Here is a 19,767-nt window from a genome sequence, read left to right as displayed (position 1 = left end):
TCCAATTTAAATCTATTTCTGATCAGAGCGATATTAAATTAGGCCTTAACGACTTTACAACCTCAAATAATAAGTTTTTTTTTTAATTTTTCTAAACGATTTATTATTAAATAATTTATTTTATTACAAATTAAATCAATAGAAAAAGAGCATTTTTAAAAATTGGTTGAAAATTCTAAATTCTAATTCTGCTTTTCTTTAATTTTTAACTACTCTTAAGTAAAATAATTTTCTGTGATGAGCAATGGATTTTTTAAGACAACAGGACAATACATACAAAAAAGCTTCGAAAGCAAATTCGCACTAAAAAAAATTATGATTTTTAAACCAGGCGAGAAAATTACAGCGGAATAAAAAAATAAAAATTTTGAAAGAAAATTAAAACCATGCATAGAAAATTAACCATAAAACATTCGATGTTGGTAAATAACCTTGGAGTGATATTTCTCCATAATAATGCGAAACCTCATATTTCACTAATTACAGTTGCAAAATTAAACTAATTAGGATTGAAAATTTTTCCCTTGATTTTTTTTACAGATTATCATTACCTTTTAAAATATTTAGACTTGCTTCTTTGAAATAAGAAATTCCATAACCAGAGTAATTTTATAAAAGCATTTGATAACTTCTCAACTTCTAAAATAAATATTTTTATTCATTGCTAAGTTTTTTGAATCAGAGCATATTTTAATTAATAAAATTGTACTTGAAGAATTTTATTTATATATTATATCCTAAGCCTCTCTTTATAAAAAAAATCTTGCTATACAATATATTCTAAGCCATTTCTAATGGTTCATATTATTTCATTGATTATTAAATTATTTTCCATTAAAAAATACTACACAGTATCAACATTAACTTAGAACCCAAAGAGCCAGGATGACAATTCTTCATTGCGCGAATGACGCAACAGTGACAGACACCAGCGCGCAATACTCACATTTTTGTGAAAAACCGCCGACTTTTCACAACCTCTCGCTGGTGATGGGTTTGTGTTGAAACTGCTTGGGCGGGGGTTGATGAGTGCAAGTGTTCAACCTGCGGTCAACCAGTCGCAAATAGACCGCTGATCGAGCGACAGCTTCTTAGTTTGTCCGTGGAAAAAAATATATAATAGACAATAAGTCTTGTGATAAACATTAAAACAGAATTGTAATAAAATTTTTAGTGAATCTAAAACCAAAGGAAATGTGCTTCAAAAGCTTCAGACTGTAATAACAGGTGAAAGATCTGGATAGCAGCAATGCACATTTAAAAAACACAATTATTAATTTACAAATATAATTAAATAGTGTACTTGACAGTTTGTGATTGTTCTACAGAATATAAAAAAATATATATTTTTTTAATTGCGTTTAATAACAACATTTTTTTTATAATTATGAAATATTTTATATTTCTATAAATGAATATGTTATATAAATATTTTTATTCAATGTACTCGCTATATATATTTTACATTACAAATATCATAGGCTTACTTTAAAATAATTTAACATAAAATTTATTACTAAAGTATAATTTTTTTATGCTCAAGTTCATATCTCACAAAGAAAAGTTCGTTTGTAATTAGTGAAAAGTAGATAGATTTTTTCGTTAACGTTTTTAACGTTTGATCTTTTGTATTGCTAATTATGCCAACTGTATTCGACGTTTGTTATTATTGTATACATTACAGATAGTATTTTTTATAAATTTGTATATATGGGTCATGTATTGCCATATATTTTTAAATTAAATAAAAATGACTTGTAAGTATACAACTTAATTAAGCAATTAAATCTGTTCATCTTAGAAGCTCGAAAATAGTGACACTTGACCGTGACATTTCATTTTTGACTAACAATAATATTCAAGTGTGTATGATCTTAGAACTTGTTTTTTTTTACAATTATTATAAAAAAAAAACATATCTAATGGACTGACTAATAAATCATTAATTATATTATACGTTAAATATAAAAAACAGTTTTTTAACAAATACGTCAATCTGAGATGTATGAATGTAGTATTAATAATTTGATACAAATTACCGTTTATAATAAAAATGAGAGGTAAAATAATTTTGTACTATTATGGCAGTATGTGTAATGACTTAATTAAATAACTGTTTTTCACGCCACAAATAGTGCATCGTGAGTATGTCTTTATTGTACTGAAACCTGCAATCGTCTTTACCATTCACCTAGTTTTGCAATAGAGGTTTTACTTAACTCGACAAACTGATCAACTTTTCATAAACATAGTTAAAAAATACTATGAATAATAATTTTATTTTCTTTGCCATTTATTGAATGAAATGTTTCTGTATTTTCTTACAAATTAAAACTTTTACACTGTAGAGTTAAAAATACAGGTTTAAAATTACAAATATGTAATAATTTTTATATTATAAAATGTATATATTATTATTGAAAATTAAGCATATTAGACCAAGGGAATCAGTAATTAACTAAGACCTGAGTTTAAAATTCATATAGACCCTAGTGTTTTATTGTGTATAAGAGATATTATTTTAATTGAATCAATCGATCCAACAGTTATCATTCTTAAATCGTGGTATATAGTTTAAAATCCAGGAATAACCAAATCCCTCTTATTCTAAGAAAATCACAAAGGGATATTAATATACCTTTAAAAGAGAATATTTGGTTATTATTTGTTCCTGTATTCCAGCGCCTTTCTTTTATGAGCGTTGTTCTCTTTTGTGCTCGTTTTCGTTAGAGATTGCTTTCCTATGGCTTTCGCCATCCCGCTCCTTAATTGCACATTGAACTATAAATTAGAGTTGTTTCAGTTCGTTTTATTTAATTTTAATATGTTCTTTATTTCTTATTATATATTATTTTTAATATTATTTGTATTATACTTTTTGTATTGATTTTTTACCATCGTGACGTATTTGGCTAATCTGTTAGATCACACATAAATAAAAATATAATAATTATAAGCTGTAATTATAGTTTATAATTAATATAATATTTTAAATACTGATATTTCGCCACTTAATTAATAGTCATTATTTTTTATTACTCTAATGTAACGCATTGGGCTAACGCATGTCATGTTGCAACGAAATATTTATAATAAATATTTTTTTTAAATTCAGCAATTCAAAGATTACCAATTGTTTATTGTAACAAATCCCAATGGCCTTAAATTTAAATTGGTTAAGTATACTTTTGTACGTAAATGATGTAGTAATACCACTACTACGAAACTAAAATAAAAATCTCTTAGAATAGTAAATAACCGCAAAAATATTTAATATTGTGGAAAACATTTTTACGCATAGTTAACTTTTAAAATAATTATTTTATTTACGTTTATAAAAGCTGTTAATGAATGGCAAATAAATAGATAGGGGAAAATGTGTTAAGCTCTGAATATAAGCATATTAAAAAATGCAAATATATACGCATATCTAATTATTTTTTATATTTATATTATTGACAAAACATGAATTATTTTTTTAGCGATTAGAAATACCATCCCAAATAAATTCGGCTTTTTTCATTATTTGAAACCCCAATTCAGTCATCTATTCGTAGTAAATTGTAATGAAATATTTTGTAGATTACAAATTTAGATATTTCGTGATTAAGTTTATATATTTTGTGCCATATCTGACAAAGATTACAAATTTATTTTCATATAATTTTCACTCATAAAGATGGAATTCTAAATAATGAAAAATACACCTCTTGCTTTTAAATTGCAACTAGAAATTAAAGCCACGATTTTTATCTACAGTGATATCTAAATAATCTGAATAATATTTCGTTAATAAAAAAAGGTGTACGTAACGTTAAAAAATAAAATACTATACCCAACATCAACTGATATATTTTTAACGGCAGTAACAATAAAAAATCTAATAACCAATTTAAAATATGAATTTTGCATATTAAAATTGAATATAATATATTAAAATTGATTTCAATATTTTCCGTACTGTAGCAAAATATGTCCTTTAAGGATAACAATCTAATTAAATCTTCAATAATAAATATCCAAGCAATATCCTATTAATTGTCAATGTATAATACTTATAGAGGAAAAAAAATATTTTATTTTTTTATATATTGTACAGAGCTACATCGATTAGTGACTTTTAAAAAACTGTTTAGTTCAATTTTTCCTATATCCTGTTCTTTTCATTGTCAAAATTTTCATTGCTCTTACACTCAATGAACAAATTGTTGGCTTTATACAATTTTAATGACAAAAAAGCTTTGTCGCTTTTTTATGAATAATATGTGAGATTTATATAACGTTTGTATCATAATAGTGAAATGACATTATTAAAGCATGTATGTACATCCATAAGTAGAGTTAACCAATTTACACTTAAGGTCATCGATATAATGATTCGATACAATCAAAAGTGTGTCAGTAGCAACTAAAATATTTGCTATTATAATAAAAAAAAAACATAAATTAAATAGCATATATTGTAATATTGTTTATTTTTTATAAAAGCGCCATGGAATGTGTCGTGATATAGTTGTGGAATAATCTTATATAATAATATTAAAATGTATAGATCTTCCATACATAAATATGCATGCAATCCGATCATTATTTATGTTAATTTAACCTCCCATATAATTAAAAATATTAAACAATAATTGCAATAATCTCACTTATGGGATTTTTTAAAACAATTTACTTTGCGCTTTGTTTGCAATATTAAAATCAAATATTTAGACTATTCTTTGAATAATTCAGATTAAGTTTTATTATAAATACGGGCGGTATTTTGCAACATCGTACATCTGTGCATACGCATTCGAGTTGCAATCGAGGCTGAGACTGGTTTGTTGCTTTACATGGCTGCACCAAGAAACCTTTATTGTTGCATAATAATTTTAACCAGTTAAAGTATGTGGAATACTGTGTTTTTGGAACGCCCGGTAGTTCTTGTGCTCCATCTCTCGGAGCCGAACCGAACGCATTTTGCTTCGGCGTAAAAGTAAAAGTGTGATTTGACGTTTTTATCTAAAGTGCAATTACGTCTAAATTTCACTGAGCCATGGTAATTTTTTTTTTAATGAAAAAAATAACTTCCGTGTCGTAACAGCATTACTTAACAAATCTGTGCATAAAACTAAGTTCATGGTTGAGAAGAGCAAACCGGTACGATTTTTCTATAACGATTCTCTTCTATACCGCTTTCACTGTGTATTTTTTGCATAATTCGATGTAGTGTTTGTTTTACAATTATCGCATAAATCAAAAACAAATCGTCGATAATTATCATAATTGTTATGCAACTGGGTTGCGTTGGACCTTTTTACCCATCGTGAGACTTTCATTTTTTTGGGTCGTATTGAAGGTCGAAATTTTTATATATATTGTCGAAAATAGCATACAAGTCAACCTTCGAATACCCGAAGTGGATACTCCTGGCATAATTTCGTTATATACAACCTTAAATTACTTTTACTTATTATATTTTGATTGCACGTATGCCATGTTAAAGGGCTTTTTATATTTCACTAATTAATTGAACTTTAAAAAAAAGAATACGTAAGATAAACGAATTTAATACTAATTATATATTTTTTTATATTTATGTTACGAGCTTTATTAGATTACCCAATTAATCCTATATAATAAATACTGCTATTAAAAATATTTAAATAATAATATTAAAAAATATTACTAGTTTTTACATATTTTACATATATATTTACGTGTTTTAGATCGCATTTTTTTCTTTTTGAGTTTTATTCTCAATATACATATTTCGCAAAGACACTCTTAGCATCATCAGGAGATTTATTATTTTTTTCTTCATTCTCAGAGACTAGCTCATTCAGTTAGTCTCCGAGGATGAAGAGTGGCAGACTCTTCGAAACGTCAGACGCTCACAATCAAGTAAGATCGCGATGGTGTCCGTAGGCAATATTGCTCATAAATATATATATATATATATATATATATATATATATATATATATATATATATATATATTAAATCTCGGGATTCATCGCGATTTATGCTTACTTGTATTCTATATTTCGGCCGTGATTTTCCGGCCATGATCACGAATTATTCGCAACTCTATTATGTACCTTTCACTGAAGTTGTAAAATTCAAATAAAAAACTCAACCATCTACTGGAGAAGATCCATTAGGACTAATAGAAACATATGTTTATGTATACTTACCACAATAATTGATCAAAATACTAAATTAACCCAACGTCTTGGCTCATTTCTGACCATAGATATGGAAATTTTTGATATACAAGCATATATCATATGTGTATATGAATTTTGTTACAGATTAAACAATTAAAATAATAATCCTTTAATTAACAAAAATATATTATATAACATTCGTACTAAGCCGACATTAGCGATTAAGTGTAGTTGTCTAAAATAAATTTAAAAAAAAGGTCGGACGAGCCGTACACCTGGCAAGTCGAGTCGATAATTATTTGGCAATTTAATGAAACATTACAGAACAAATGTAATGATAAATTCAAAATCAGCGTTTCATTTTAGTAAAAATATATGTATAATGTACGTATGGGGATAGAGAACCATAGGATAGTATATACGTAATAATTCATAAATAATAATGTTTTCATTGACTAATCATTTTAATCGTCATTACGCTCTGGCACATAATACTTATTTTAACGCCTATATCTCGTGAATTTTTATTTTTTGAAATTTCTCACAATTAACATATATTTTGTATACCTAATTCCTAAAATATTCATTACTTGATTTTTGCTCTCTTATGACGTGCTCTCTTTTGTCAAACGCTCATATTTCTGTAAGCGCATTTGACGCACGCTATTTTGTTACAGCGCTACTTTGGTAAACGCTCTTATGACGCAGCGCTTATAATGCAGCGCTCATTTGACGCACGCTCTTTTGACCGGCTGCTAATATATACATACATATGCATATATAATATATAAAATCAATTTAACTAAGTATATTTAGTTAAATTGTAAATATTCTGTTTTTATAGCCTTACGTAAGTTTAACATATCTTCCATATACCAATAAAAATACATAATGTCAAAATTACATAAAAAATATATTTCTGTATAAACTTGAAATGATGTGACGAAAATGATTTAACTTTGACCTCAAAAATTGTCGTTAAAGTGAAAAAAATGTATATAAATTGTCCAGCAACGGCCATGAAAAGTTCTTCAAGCGGTTAAAATTACAAGTAAATCATAACCCATTTGCAACCTATTATTTAATTCTCAATTTGTTTATGAAAATATTTAATTTTAAATATCTGTATCCAAAATAATCAAATATAAACCAGGTTTTTATATTAAATGTATAAGAATGATAAAAATTATACAAAAATAAATGTATTATGCTTAAACAAATATCACAAAAATAGCATGTGATATTGAAAATAAATTATACCAATTATTTATTTACGTATTAAAGCATAGACTATAAATGTACTACATCATATATTTTTATAATTTGAAATGACTTGCACTATTGGTTATAATATTTTTATTGTTATATACAAACGTATTTTTAATATGACGGAATTCTACCTGGTACTGATTAATGTATGATAATTTTAAAGTTATTTAATTTCCATCAATAAATTGTGCACTTAATGCAATATGCATTCTGGTTTCAGCACGCGAAAAAATTATCATACAATAACATCAATTAAAACACCATCTTATGTATTATTACGAAATATATAGAATAAATAATTAACTATTATTTCTCAGTAATGCGATGTTATAATTAAACTATATGTATCAATACATTGTGTTAAACATCCTTTTATTTATTTCATCAACACAAATCCGGTGAAATGGTATTAAGCAATAGAATTCCATAAACTTTCATTACCAAAGGCTTACTTCGTAAGTAAATTTGTCTCAATTCACTGGTGACATTCGCATGGTCAACATCGTCAATGGTGAGTCAATTGTAACCTAAACTTTTATATAAACTATATTGTATTTTTTACTTTATACTACGCATTTCGTAACGGTTGAACAACGTTCAAGAACTTGAACGTGAACGTTTAGAATAACATTGAGACGCTTTAATATAATTTCGTACATATTACGAAACGTATTGCAATAATCAAATTTGTATTATTTTTTTATAAACGCAAATTATTGTTACGTTCAACTTTTACGTTCAACGAAACCTATTAAAATCTTTAGCGTAACGATGATGATTATTACGGCAGTGAAAGCACGCGTTTGCTTTTGAATTTACAAAAAAGAGTTATAGCCACACAAAAAAACAATCACAGAATTTCTTCTGCTGCGTGGTCGTCATTTAGTAGTTATATTATTTATATTATTTAACTACGTAATACAAGAGATGATTTGGTATATTCACTCTGTATACGTAACATATTATATATTCAAATAATATAAATACATATAATTAATTATAAATATATAGTGAGGATGGCTTAATAAACATCGTGAGGTGTATTATTAATTATTCATATATAATATGAAGCTTTTAAAAATTCGCATAAACATATATTTTTATTGCCGTTTCCAATAAAATAATAACAAGGTTATAAATTAATACCATCAACGTCAATGGATTTATATATATGATGGATTCAAATAGATGCAACTTAAGTAAAAAAATTCTTAACCCCTTTACTCAAATCAATGTCAAATATGAATGAAGTAATTATTGTTATTATTTTTTTAATTATTTTGGTACAAGAAACTTTTATATGTATGTATATTTAATTTGCAATTTCAATTATATGATTTGTATTTATTGCGTTTTAAAATAAAACAATGCTTAATAGTATTTTATATATAAAGCTATGTATATAGACCTAATAGTTAACTTTACAGAAAATAAAATAGCTATTATATCTTACATATGAATATTATTATATTCAATTTCTATTCTTTCCATTAAAAATGTTATTTATTCATTTACCCTTTTAGTAGTGAGTTAATTTATAAATATTTGTTAATTTGATAGAATACACTTGAGAGTGAGTTAATTATACGTAAATCCATAATTATTTCTGTAGTTATTTATTTATCATTATTTAATATTGCATTTATAGTAAATATTAATAATTAAAATCAGTAATCCTTTTAGTTTCATTGATTTGAATTATTTTACTTATTTTTGTACTACTATGATTTAATAATTTATTTTAAATATTTATTATATTATATATTATTCGGCTTTTGTAAATTTGTATATCAATTTAGAGACCCTTATTATTTTTATAAAATGCATATAAAAAAAATGATATGTTTATTTACGTACTTTGATATTATTTTAAATAAAAATCATTTATATTAAATTAAATTTTAAAACATATTATATAAGTATAAAGTTTTTCATTTTATATTTATTCAGTTATATATACAAATACATATATAACTATATATACAAATACATATAAATCAAACGGGAAAAATCAACCACTCAAGGGTTTAATCATTTATTACGTAATTCATGTGATATTTTAAAAAAAATTAGCTATTTCGTACTTTTTAATTTATTGGTATTATCTTATATAGACATCTTTTACAAAAAAAATATTATATATTTATAATGTTTTTTTTTATTTCTTCACTTATATACATATGTATATATATAACTATCTGGGGTACCTCAATACAGTGAAATATCGACCGCCGTACATGTACGGCGATACTCCTCAAAGGGTTAAATATACTTACTTAATTATTTTCAGTGCTATTTTTCAACTTTACGTTGAATTTTTCAACTTTACAAAAAGGAAAGTAATAGTTAAGTTATTATCGGTTGCTTACAAACGTGCACATTTTTTACAATTTTTAATGTGCTAGGTTTATACCTTACATTTATAGAAGGATAGGTTAAAATCAGGTGCTTCGAGCAAATCTGTTTTTAATTACTTCTTATTTTTACACAAAAAGATGTTATCAGTTCTCGAAGTATCATATTTTACTAATTGTAAAAATCAAGTCAGTTTTACAAAAAGGAAAATATGTATGAGATCTTTCGGGTATATCTGGCTATTTTTTATTTCCTGTTCTTTTAAAACGAATATTTATTATCAAGTATTTGAAGTGCACTTATTATTCATTTTCAGTGCTATTTTCGGACCTTACATTCAAATTTGCAATTTTACCGTAAATTTTGTTTATAGTAAAAAATGTAGTAATCATATTGTAGTAATCAAAAAATGTAGTAAAACAGACTTGTTCTTTTCACCTGAAAAAATATTATTAGTTCATCGAAAACATTTTCAGGTGAATACTTATACATGTGATAATTATTAGATCTTACGAGACTACAAAAAAATTAATTGGTATCAGGTTCTTGTATATTATCTGTTTTTTTTTTAAATAAATAGTATGCACATATTTATTAAGTTAGTATTATTTTCAGACCCCACTATTCAGTGGCGTAGCTAGAGTATGTGACACCCAGAACAATCCTTATAATTGCCCCCCCTCCATACATTTTTTTGCAGGGTCATAAAATCAACATTTCTTAAAATAATAAATTGGTTATTATTAAGCTCTTGTTATTTGTGGATTTATATATGTTTTAGTTCATTCAGGGTTAAGAACCATACTAGACGATTCCATCGCGAATATGCCGCCCCCAAGCAAGTGCCGCCCGGGGCGGCCCGCCCCGTCCCATAGCTACACCACAAATATAAATGTAGTAAACAGACCTTCTGAGTGTATCTGGTTCATTTCAATTAACTGTTATTTTCAGATTGAAAATCGTTTATCAAAATACACTTGTTTAACAATTTTCAATGATAATTTTGAACGTTACGGTTAAATTTTTAACGTAAAAATAATAATTTATAATTTAAAACCGATATATATATATAGTTAATTTCAATACCCTCTTCTTTTCACATAAAAAAACATTGTCAGTTTATTAATTAATTTTATTTTATAATTAAATTTATTACTATAATAACAAAATATAAATTACGTATATTTAATGCTTATTAAATTTTTTTATTAAAAATATTTATTTAATGTTATAAAAATAGTTTTAAAATTCAAATAATTTATAACATGATTTTTTAAATTTGAAATAATTTAATTTGGTAATCAAATTTATTATTTTATTAAATAAATATATTTATCGTCTATTTAATGATAATTAAATTATTAAATTCTAAATATTGTTTATTAATAGTAGAATAAAATTTAAACACAGCGCTTAAATAGTTAATTTTAATTACATAAAGAAAAGTAGTTAGTATATTTTAAAGATTTATTTGCTTATCTTTAATTTCCTGTCCTTTTCCTAATAAAACTAGGTATTTATTTAAACCAACTAACGGAGTATATAATTCACTTTACAGAAGAAAAACTAATATTTAGAACCTTTAGATGTATCTGATAAATATTAATTCCATCTTTCTTTCTAATGTGTTTTTTCAATGTTTGAAATAGCAATATTTTCAAATAAATACTTACTATTTAGGAGATAAAATTGTACTTGGCTTTGCTATATATGTTAGAATAGTAGTATCAAAAATAATCAATAAGTTATTATAACAAAAAGCGAATTTAACTTATTTAAAATATATATTGTATGTATACAAATTCATTTTTTCTTTTTCTTGCCTGGTAAATATTTGATTATACATAGATTTATATATTTAATAAAAATGTAGGTTTACCATAAGTTGATTATTATGATTAAATAATACTCAAATTAATCGTATAAATCTCTAGAGCAAAAAAATTAAATTAGTCTTTTGTGGTATTTGGAAGTAGTGAAAAGTATTTCGTAACAGAGCCGACAATTACATATTTTGTAGTCGGACAAACAGCGTTGTGATACAATCTAACGATGCCAAAATATATTATGTTTGTCCACTTCGAACTATTTTTGAATAATGGACACTTTCACATTTCACCAAATGCTTGCAACAAAGAGAACATTTGTATGAAAGCGGATTACGCGATATTTTGATTTCGGATCCGGAATTTTGTAATATTATTTTGCAAATAATGACATCCGAAAATTTAAATTACAATATTGAGTAATCAATATTGTAATTTAAATAATAATACAATTATAAAATATTAATACAATAATATCGCTTATACAAAATATTCTAAAATCATTTATAGATATTATTTATAAATTAAATACATACATATGTACATATAACGTTACTATAAAGCTTTGAACTTAATAAATATAATATATACATGGCAAATTTACAGTGTAATGAATTTTTTGCTTTTGAAAAAAACATGGAGTTATAGATAAGAAAAAACAGATACATTTAGATGATCTTACTTTAATTTAATTTCATTGAATAAAGCAATACAGTTTATTATATATTTATTGATTTTTAACGATAAATTATATATACTTAATTAATGATTAAATATAATAGATTTTAAATATTGAATTTAACTACATATTATATTATCATGACAACATAAATTATATTTAACAACAGGTTTTTATTTGCTTATTTCATTTAAAATGAATATTTATTATCACCATCGTAATATTTATCCAATATTTTCCCAAAAAAGCTCTAATCCAATCATTCACTTAGTAACATTCTAACTAAATTTGTATTCCCCATTTTACGGTAACTCTTCACTACGGCACGCAGGTGCGTATCGAAGGCTTCATATTCTTAGCACATGCGCAACACGTCAATGTACAACCAGCACATAAAATATTTTTTAATAATAAAATAATAAGTATATATTTTTTTATACGCACAATAAATCATTGATTACATATTTTAACTAACCTACAAACAAAAACAAGTTTATTTAACCCTTAACCTCCGGTCAATGCTATATGTTAAAAAAAATCTCATAAAGGTACATACCAAAAAAAAATTTAAATATTGAGCTTCATATTAAGATAAAAATCGACATAATATTTTTTGTAAAATTTAAATCAATAATAAGTACATATATAATATATTATTTATTTTATAGCTAATATAAAAATTAATTAAACATGTGAAACCATTTGCCAAAAAACGCAAACCCATCATGTTGCTGAATAAATAAAAAGGAAAACTCTCGTGTCAGACTGCGCGTTAGGAAATCGCTCCAGTACACTCAGTGGTTCTCAAACCACGTTAATGTGCCTTCAAGGGTTGCGTGAATGTATCCCGGGAGCATTGTTAGGTTTTAAGAACGAAATAAACGATTTGAGTGCTTAAAATGCCAATAAAAACAATATTGCGTTAACTTTATGCTTAAACTGACGTTTGACAGTACAGTTAGTACAAATGTTAAATTATGCCTTTCATTTCAATTATTATTTTATTTTAATGCCGTAAAAATAAAAAATATTATTTAACTAAGTTTTCGCGCAATTTTTAATTAATATATTTAAGGCAATTTTTAGCTATTATATTTTAGTAAAAACAATATTAATTCACGTTTTTAAAAATAATAGGATAACGCATTTAAATACTTCAGTTTATCTTCAAACTAATTACTTAATCTTTTTTTCTATAATTAAAAAAAATGTTTGTTATCAATGTGCTAAGTATTTCTTAAACCCATTTGAATGAGTTCTTTATTAGACTTTAACAGTAGGAAAAATTTACTATTCTTTAGTCTTATAAATACATTTTTAATTTATTTTATGTAACTTTTAAAAACAATAATTGTGATGAGTCTATTATGTGCTTAAATATTTATTTGATATAATTTAATAATTATTCGGGAATCAGTGACATTTATTTAAATAATTAAAAATAATAATGAATAATCATTAACAAAAATAAGATGGCTCAAAAGTTTTTAATTACCGAAAAATTAACTATCGCAATTTCTGCGCGTGTTGGGTGCCAAGAACTACAGCAGTCGCGAAGCTTATATGAGATCTTAGTTGATATTTATTTTTTAAATGCTTATCAATAAAATTGTAAGATTTGATTAGACCCTTTTTAAGATTTTAAATAATCTACTTCAGCGATTTGATTGTATTTTTTGATATGCGGCGTTAAAAAATATATTAAAAATATATATGAATCCATAAGTTTGACAAGCATGTTTTCACCCCAAACCAACACATCCCCGAGCATTACAAATACACTTCGACCCCTCTCAACGGCCCACCCTGTCTATTTTCGGGGTGGCATTCAGTCGAGCCCGAGATTTGGGTCGAAGCGCTTCGTTTTATTTGCACGACATAACATTCACGCTCTCCGAACATTTTTTTCTGTTGCATCGAATCATTGCTTTGTTAAAATCTAAGAATATGTAATATAAACACGTACTTTGAAAGAGATGATTCTCGAACCGGTTCGCGCAGAACCCGATTTGAAGACACGTGACCGAAATTCGTATGAAATCGACTGTCAAATAATCGCGATAAATCACGGTTGGAGATTTTTGCTCTAAAATGACACAATTATGGTGCTACGATGTGTCAAGTGTTTATATAACTACATAAAACCAAAATATATGTGCGTTTTATACGCACAAAAATCATCCAGTAAGAATACACAATTATTTTCTGTATTTTGTTATATGTATGTATTGAATGTTACTAATGTAATTAAAAGTAGTTAGGTTTTTTAATTTAAACTATGGTAAAGATTTACTAGTATTATTATATTTATAAAAAAAACACATTTCTTACAGTAGTAATATTAATTATATAATAGAAGACATTACAATTTTTACTTAAATTTATTATGAATAAAAGCTATTGTTAATTTATAATGTATAGTATACATACATACAAGTGGTATTAAATATATGTTTATTGAATACATATCGAACTTTTAAACTTCACACAAACATCTAAACATAAAATTGCGCATTGAATCAATGCAGATGTGCAGCAAACCGTGGAAATGCATTAACCTAAATAGACATTCAGATTTATCGATTGTTTCGAAGCATACAAAGAACTAAACAATTATATAATACATAAGTAATTTATTTTAATAGCAATTTAGAAACCTATCCTATCGTTAAAGTGTTGATAATTATGTCTATAACAAATAGGCACATTAATTAATCAGTCACAGAAAAAAATTGTCGTTCACCGTATAAAATTAAAATTGATTTCCTATTTAAAAATATGCCATTTAATCTTGTCATCTAATAAAATTGCTTTCTCCCGAATCTACAAAAAAATATATTGTATAATTTTACTATTACGTTCACTTTTGTTTAACAGATATTAACGTAGCGTTCTACTTTTTTATCGTTATCAAATACTACTACTGGTTTTTAAATTTTATTTACTCTCCTTGACGTAACATATTTTTTTATATTGTTTCAGATATAATGAACGTTATGAGGTGCTGATCTAGAAGTCAACGTTTGTCTCATTTATACATATACACATTTAGTCCGAGAGTGTAACTAAATAATTCTTCAAGATGACTTCTATATATAACAACACTGTTACAGAATTCTATCACTATGTCTTTACTGATTTGGCGGGTAAGATTTAATTTTAAATCATTAATTAATTAAGATTAAATATCTGTATTTATGTATTTTTTAATTTTTAGATCATAGAACCAATCACTGGTTCTTAATAAGCGATCCAATGCCAGGATTGACAATATTAGGTGCTTATCTTTATTTCGTTAATAGCTGGGGACCAAGATACATGAAGGATAGGAAACCGTTTTCGCTGGAAAAAACTTTGATCGTTTATAACTTTTTACAAGTTTTAGTCAGCGTGTTTCTGTTTTATGAGGTGAGTATTAAAAATGATCTATATTTTATTAGCATTTAATTTGTGTTTATTTTTAATAATATTTTTTAGGGTTTAGATGCCGCGTGGTTAACTAAATACAGTTGGAAATGTCAACCAGTGGACTTTTCAGAAACCGAAGAAGCTATGAGGGTATTTTTTTAAATAATAAAATAACTACATATTTGCTTAAAATAAACACCTTTTTAATAATATAATAGTATGGATAACTATTTCCAATTTAAGCTATGCAATAAATTATTTTTACTCGGTAAAACCTTACAATTTAATTAGCCGCGCAGCGAGAAATTTATAATATTTCAGGTGTGATAAAAATTAGTTTTGTGTCTTCAACTTACTTGTGATCAAGTAAGTTGAAGACACAAGATACAGTGGCTGTGGCATAGTAGTGTTATTTTAAACCAAAAATTCACTTATAATTTGTGAAATTTGAGGTGGCGCATTATCGTGGTACAAACTTTTGTAACCACAATTGCTGTCGTTTTATTTGGATTGCTTTACGCAAAGGTCATAAAACTGTTATGTAACACTCCTTTAGTAGTAATATTTACGTAGTATACTTATGTTTATTAAATCAAATCGAACTTGACGCGCTTTTTTACAATCACTTTTATTAAAACGATTGAACATTTGCTTTGATGTTATGATGAAATATAAAAATGCGCCATGTGTTATGCCACATTAAAATAATACTAGGTCATTAGTGACTTAGTTGATCAGTGATGTAAATCCTAAAAGACCTGGGTTCGAATCGCATATGAACCTGTTTTTTTAATTTTATCGTGTATAAGAGATAGGAATTAATGATTAATATTTAATCAAGATTGATCATCACTGATTGGTTTTCATAATGAAAGAAAATGAGTGAGCAGAACCTTGACATTCAATCAAACTTGACGTGCTTTTTTACTAGAGCTTCCATTGAAATGATTGGACATTTGTTTCGAAATATCAGCTCGCTACTTACTAAGTAGTTGTTGTTTGTCTCAACCATATTGTTAGGCATTAGGCCAAAGCCTGTCATATTACTACAAAAATAAATAATTTTGACGAATACTCAAAATTTTTATTTAAAATTCAACATATTTTGGTACAAATTTGGCTACTACTCTTTTCATTATCATGCTGTGTTTTTACTGTACAATATAACAATTTCCTTAAAAAGCAATATAGAAGTGATTTATCATCAAGCTTAAAATGTTTTCACATAATCTTTGTTGTTATAAAATTGTCACAGCCCTTTTATAAATATGTATTATATTATAAAACCATTTTTTTGACATATTGCTAAAGACCTTTTTTTAAATTTGCACTCATTTACTGAACCATATTTTATTTTTTACGCAAAATTTAAAGCAAATTTCCGTCATCCCAAAAATAAATGAATCGCTGAACGTGATAAAATGCATCGTTATATCTTGACTGTTAAACACAAACTACGCGTTCATATTGCTGACAATCAAAACTATAAAAAAATTAGTATAAAAACGAAAAGTACAGTGGTTTTTTCTTATCATAGCTCGAATTTAAAATAACATTATAGACATATTTTCAATTTATTATCGTCAATATAATAACATAGTATCTGCTTAGATATTTATGTATGTATGCATTCTATACACGATGAGTCATCGCATTATTAAACCGGTGCGTATCAACACAAATAGCGTCAGAACAAATTAATTTAATATAACTAAATATATAGATTGATTAGGTCAGTAATTAAAATACATTTTACATACATAGTTTCTTGACTATGAAATTAACTTTGAGGTAATTTGTTATCTGTGCAATATAATAAAAATACTATTAACCGTTTATGTTAGTGTTTGTAAACATGTTTTGATCGAATCAATAATATGTTGATTTACAACTTTTTTTTTTAATCTAACATAAAAATAATATAATTTATAAGTCATTGAATCAGACGTTATTTAAAGTAATATTAATGCGCTAATATATTAATTTGTAAATTGAATTTTTGTATTCTAAGTCAGTAGCGGCTCGTGTCTAAAAATTAATCGTTTGGAAATATGTTTATTATCAATGTTATAATGAAATAAAAAAATACAAAGTTTCTGAGGAAAAAATTTAAATAAATATTTTATTAAAAAACTTATATTTAAAAGGAAAAATTATAATTTTTATTTAAATAATAAGTCCATATATTTTTTTTCAATTAACATTTAATTAAAACTGGTTACCGTTTTTTATACTAAATTATAAAACGATATTAACTTAAATTTCTTTAATTTAAAATTATTTTTTAATATTTTTATAAATGTTTATATTTCAAAATATTTTTTAATGTAATTAAAATAGTAATTTAATTTTTTCTAAAATTATTTTAATTAAATTTTGCTTAACAGTAATAAAATAATATACTGAAAAACATTGTATTATCAATTCGAATATAATTGAACGCCATCTATTTATTAAATCTCTAAATATTACCGATTTATGTATATGTAAAAATATAATTAAACATTAAAAATATATTTTTAAATAATTAATCATAATAAAAATGTATGTGCCATTTTACAGGTGGCACGAGGGTGTTATATTTATTTCCTAGCCAAAATCTCAGAACTTCTAGACACCGTATTTTTCGTGGTCCGAAAAAAAGATCGTCAGATATCTTTCTTGCACATGTATCACCACACTGTGATGCCAATGATATCATGGGGAGCAACTAAATACTATCCTGGAGGACATGGAACATTCATCGGTGTGATCAACTCGTTCGTGCATATAATAATGTACTCTTATTACATGTTAGCCGCCATGGGACCTCAATACCAAAAGTACATCTGGTGGAAGAAGTACATAACCAACCTGCAAATGGTACGATTAAAATACTAAAATAATTTACAATAAAATATATACTCAATGCTTGTTACTCTTATGTTTCAGTTGCAATTCTGCTTTACTTTCTTGCATTCGTCTCAGTTGATATTCTACGATTGCGGATTCCCAAGATGGTCAGTATTCCTAACGCTACCGAATGCAGTGTTCTTCTATTTCTTGTTTGCCGACTTTTACAACAAATCGTACAAAGGACCTCAAGATCCAAAAGCAAACGGTCATGCTAAAATCAACGGTAAGGTGCATAAATCGGAAGACGATAAATACACAAACGGAAAAGTCAAAAGCTCATAAATTTTGCTAAGATGTATCCATTAGTGAAATTTTATATACAATTATTCTCCATCGTGACAAAGCTGAAACGAAGAAATTAGTTGAAGTTATTACGTTTAATTTTAATCATAAAATGGTATATAAATATTTGCTCAAACGGTTGGAATTGAACGAATCAATAATTGAGTAATGAAGGAGCTTAAAAGTGGCTGAATTCTAAATATTTGTATCACACGTTACCTTATTTTGTATAGATTGTAATCAAAGTATGTGTAAGGTATATAAGTCTGTCTTCCAAAAAATTGTGATTGTCAGTCAATATTTTTCTTGAATGTATTAAATATGTATGTAATCGTCTCAATACTCAGGTATTAGTGGTATATAATTAAATGAAAAAACCAATTTATTACTGGTGAGATGCCATATATACTAAATATATGTATATCTATACACATTTCTCGAATTTTGAGATAATGCAATTTTCAATTATTGTCGCTTAAGGTGTTAAAAATGACTTCTAAAACGTAAATTAATTGCGGATGAATGTTGCTCGCAAACTTCAATATGACGTCGCAGAGCATTATTATACGTACAATGTGATTGGATATATCTAATAAACTCTAAAATGTGATTAAATATATTAACAAAAAAAATGTTATTCTTTGTGCAATGTATGAGAGAAAAGTTTATTTTGCAAAAATATAAATATACGAAATTTTATACGCGATTTATAATTTTTAGTTAAATTTAGATGTGTTCATCAGGTAATGTTGTCGGCGTTCAATTTTTACGTCACTTAGATATAAATTGATTAAAAATATAAATATTCTCTTTTATGATTTATTTTATGAAACTTTTAATTACTATGTTTAGTATTATGATTGTAATTATTTGTATTATACTTATGTTTATTGGGTTT

At 25.7% G+C, this 19,767-nt stretch overlaps 1 protein-coding gene across 1 annotated transcript; it reads left to right on the top strand.

Annotated features, from left to right (window-relative positions):
• Window positions 1-1,056: 1,056 nt before the first annotated feature.
• On the top strand, window positions 1,057-19,563 carry LOC148227628 (very long chain fatty acid elongase 7-like). The gene is made up of 6 exons (XM_088202621.1): window positions 1,057-1,227; window positions 15,267-15,430; window positions 15,502-15,692; window positions 15,762-15,842; window positions 18,255-18,554; window positions 18,624-19,563. The coding sequence occupies exons 2-6, from the start codon at window positions 15,367-15,369 to the stop codon at window positions 18,867-18,869; spliced, it is 882 nt and encodes a 293-aa protein (XP_088058747.1). The 5' UTR covers window positions 1,057-1,227; window positions 15,267-15,366; the 3' UTR covers window positions 18,870-19,563.
• Window positions 19,564-19,767: the final 204 nt, after the last annotated feature.

The sequence above is a fragment of the Plectrocnemia conspersa genome, unplaced genomic scaffold, assembly GCF_051122295.1.
Source record: "Plectrocnemia conspersa isolate PC_06_02 unplaced genomic scaffold, ASM5112229v1 ptg000013l, whole genome shotgun sequence".
Classification (NCBI taxonomy): domain Eukaryota; kingdom Metazoa; phylum Arthropoda; class Insecta; order Trichoptera; family Polycentropodidae; genus Plectrocnemia; species Plectrocnemia conspersa.
Note: the sequence above shows the minus strand (reverse complement) of the source record. Positions and strands in the feature narration are given on the sequence as shown.

What these genes read in the sequence shown, in the direction of transcription:
- LOC148227628 (XM_088202621.1), top strand. Translation starts at nt 15,367, where the DNA reads ATGACTTCTATATATAACAACACTGTTACAGAATTCTATCACTATGTC. An exon ending in GCGTGTTTCTGTTTTATGAG is followed by an intron (nt 15,693 to 15,761) that starts GTGAGTATTAAA and finishes AATATTTTTTAG; the next exon opens with GGTTTAGATGCCGCGTGGTT. An exon ending in AAACCGAAGAAGCTATGAGG is followed by an intron (nt 15,843 to 18,254) that starts GTATTTTTTTAA and finishes GCCATTTTACAG; the next exon opens with GTGGCACGAGGGTGTTATAT.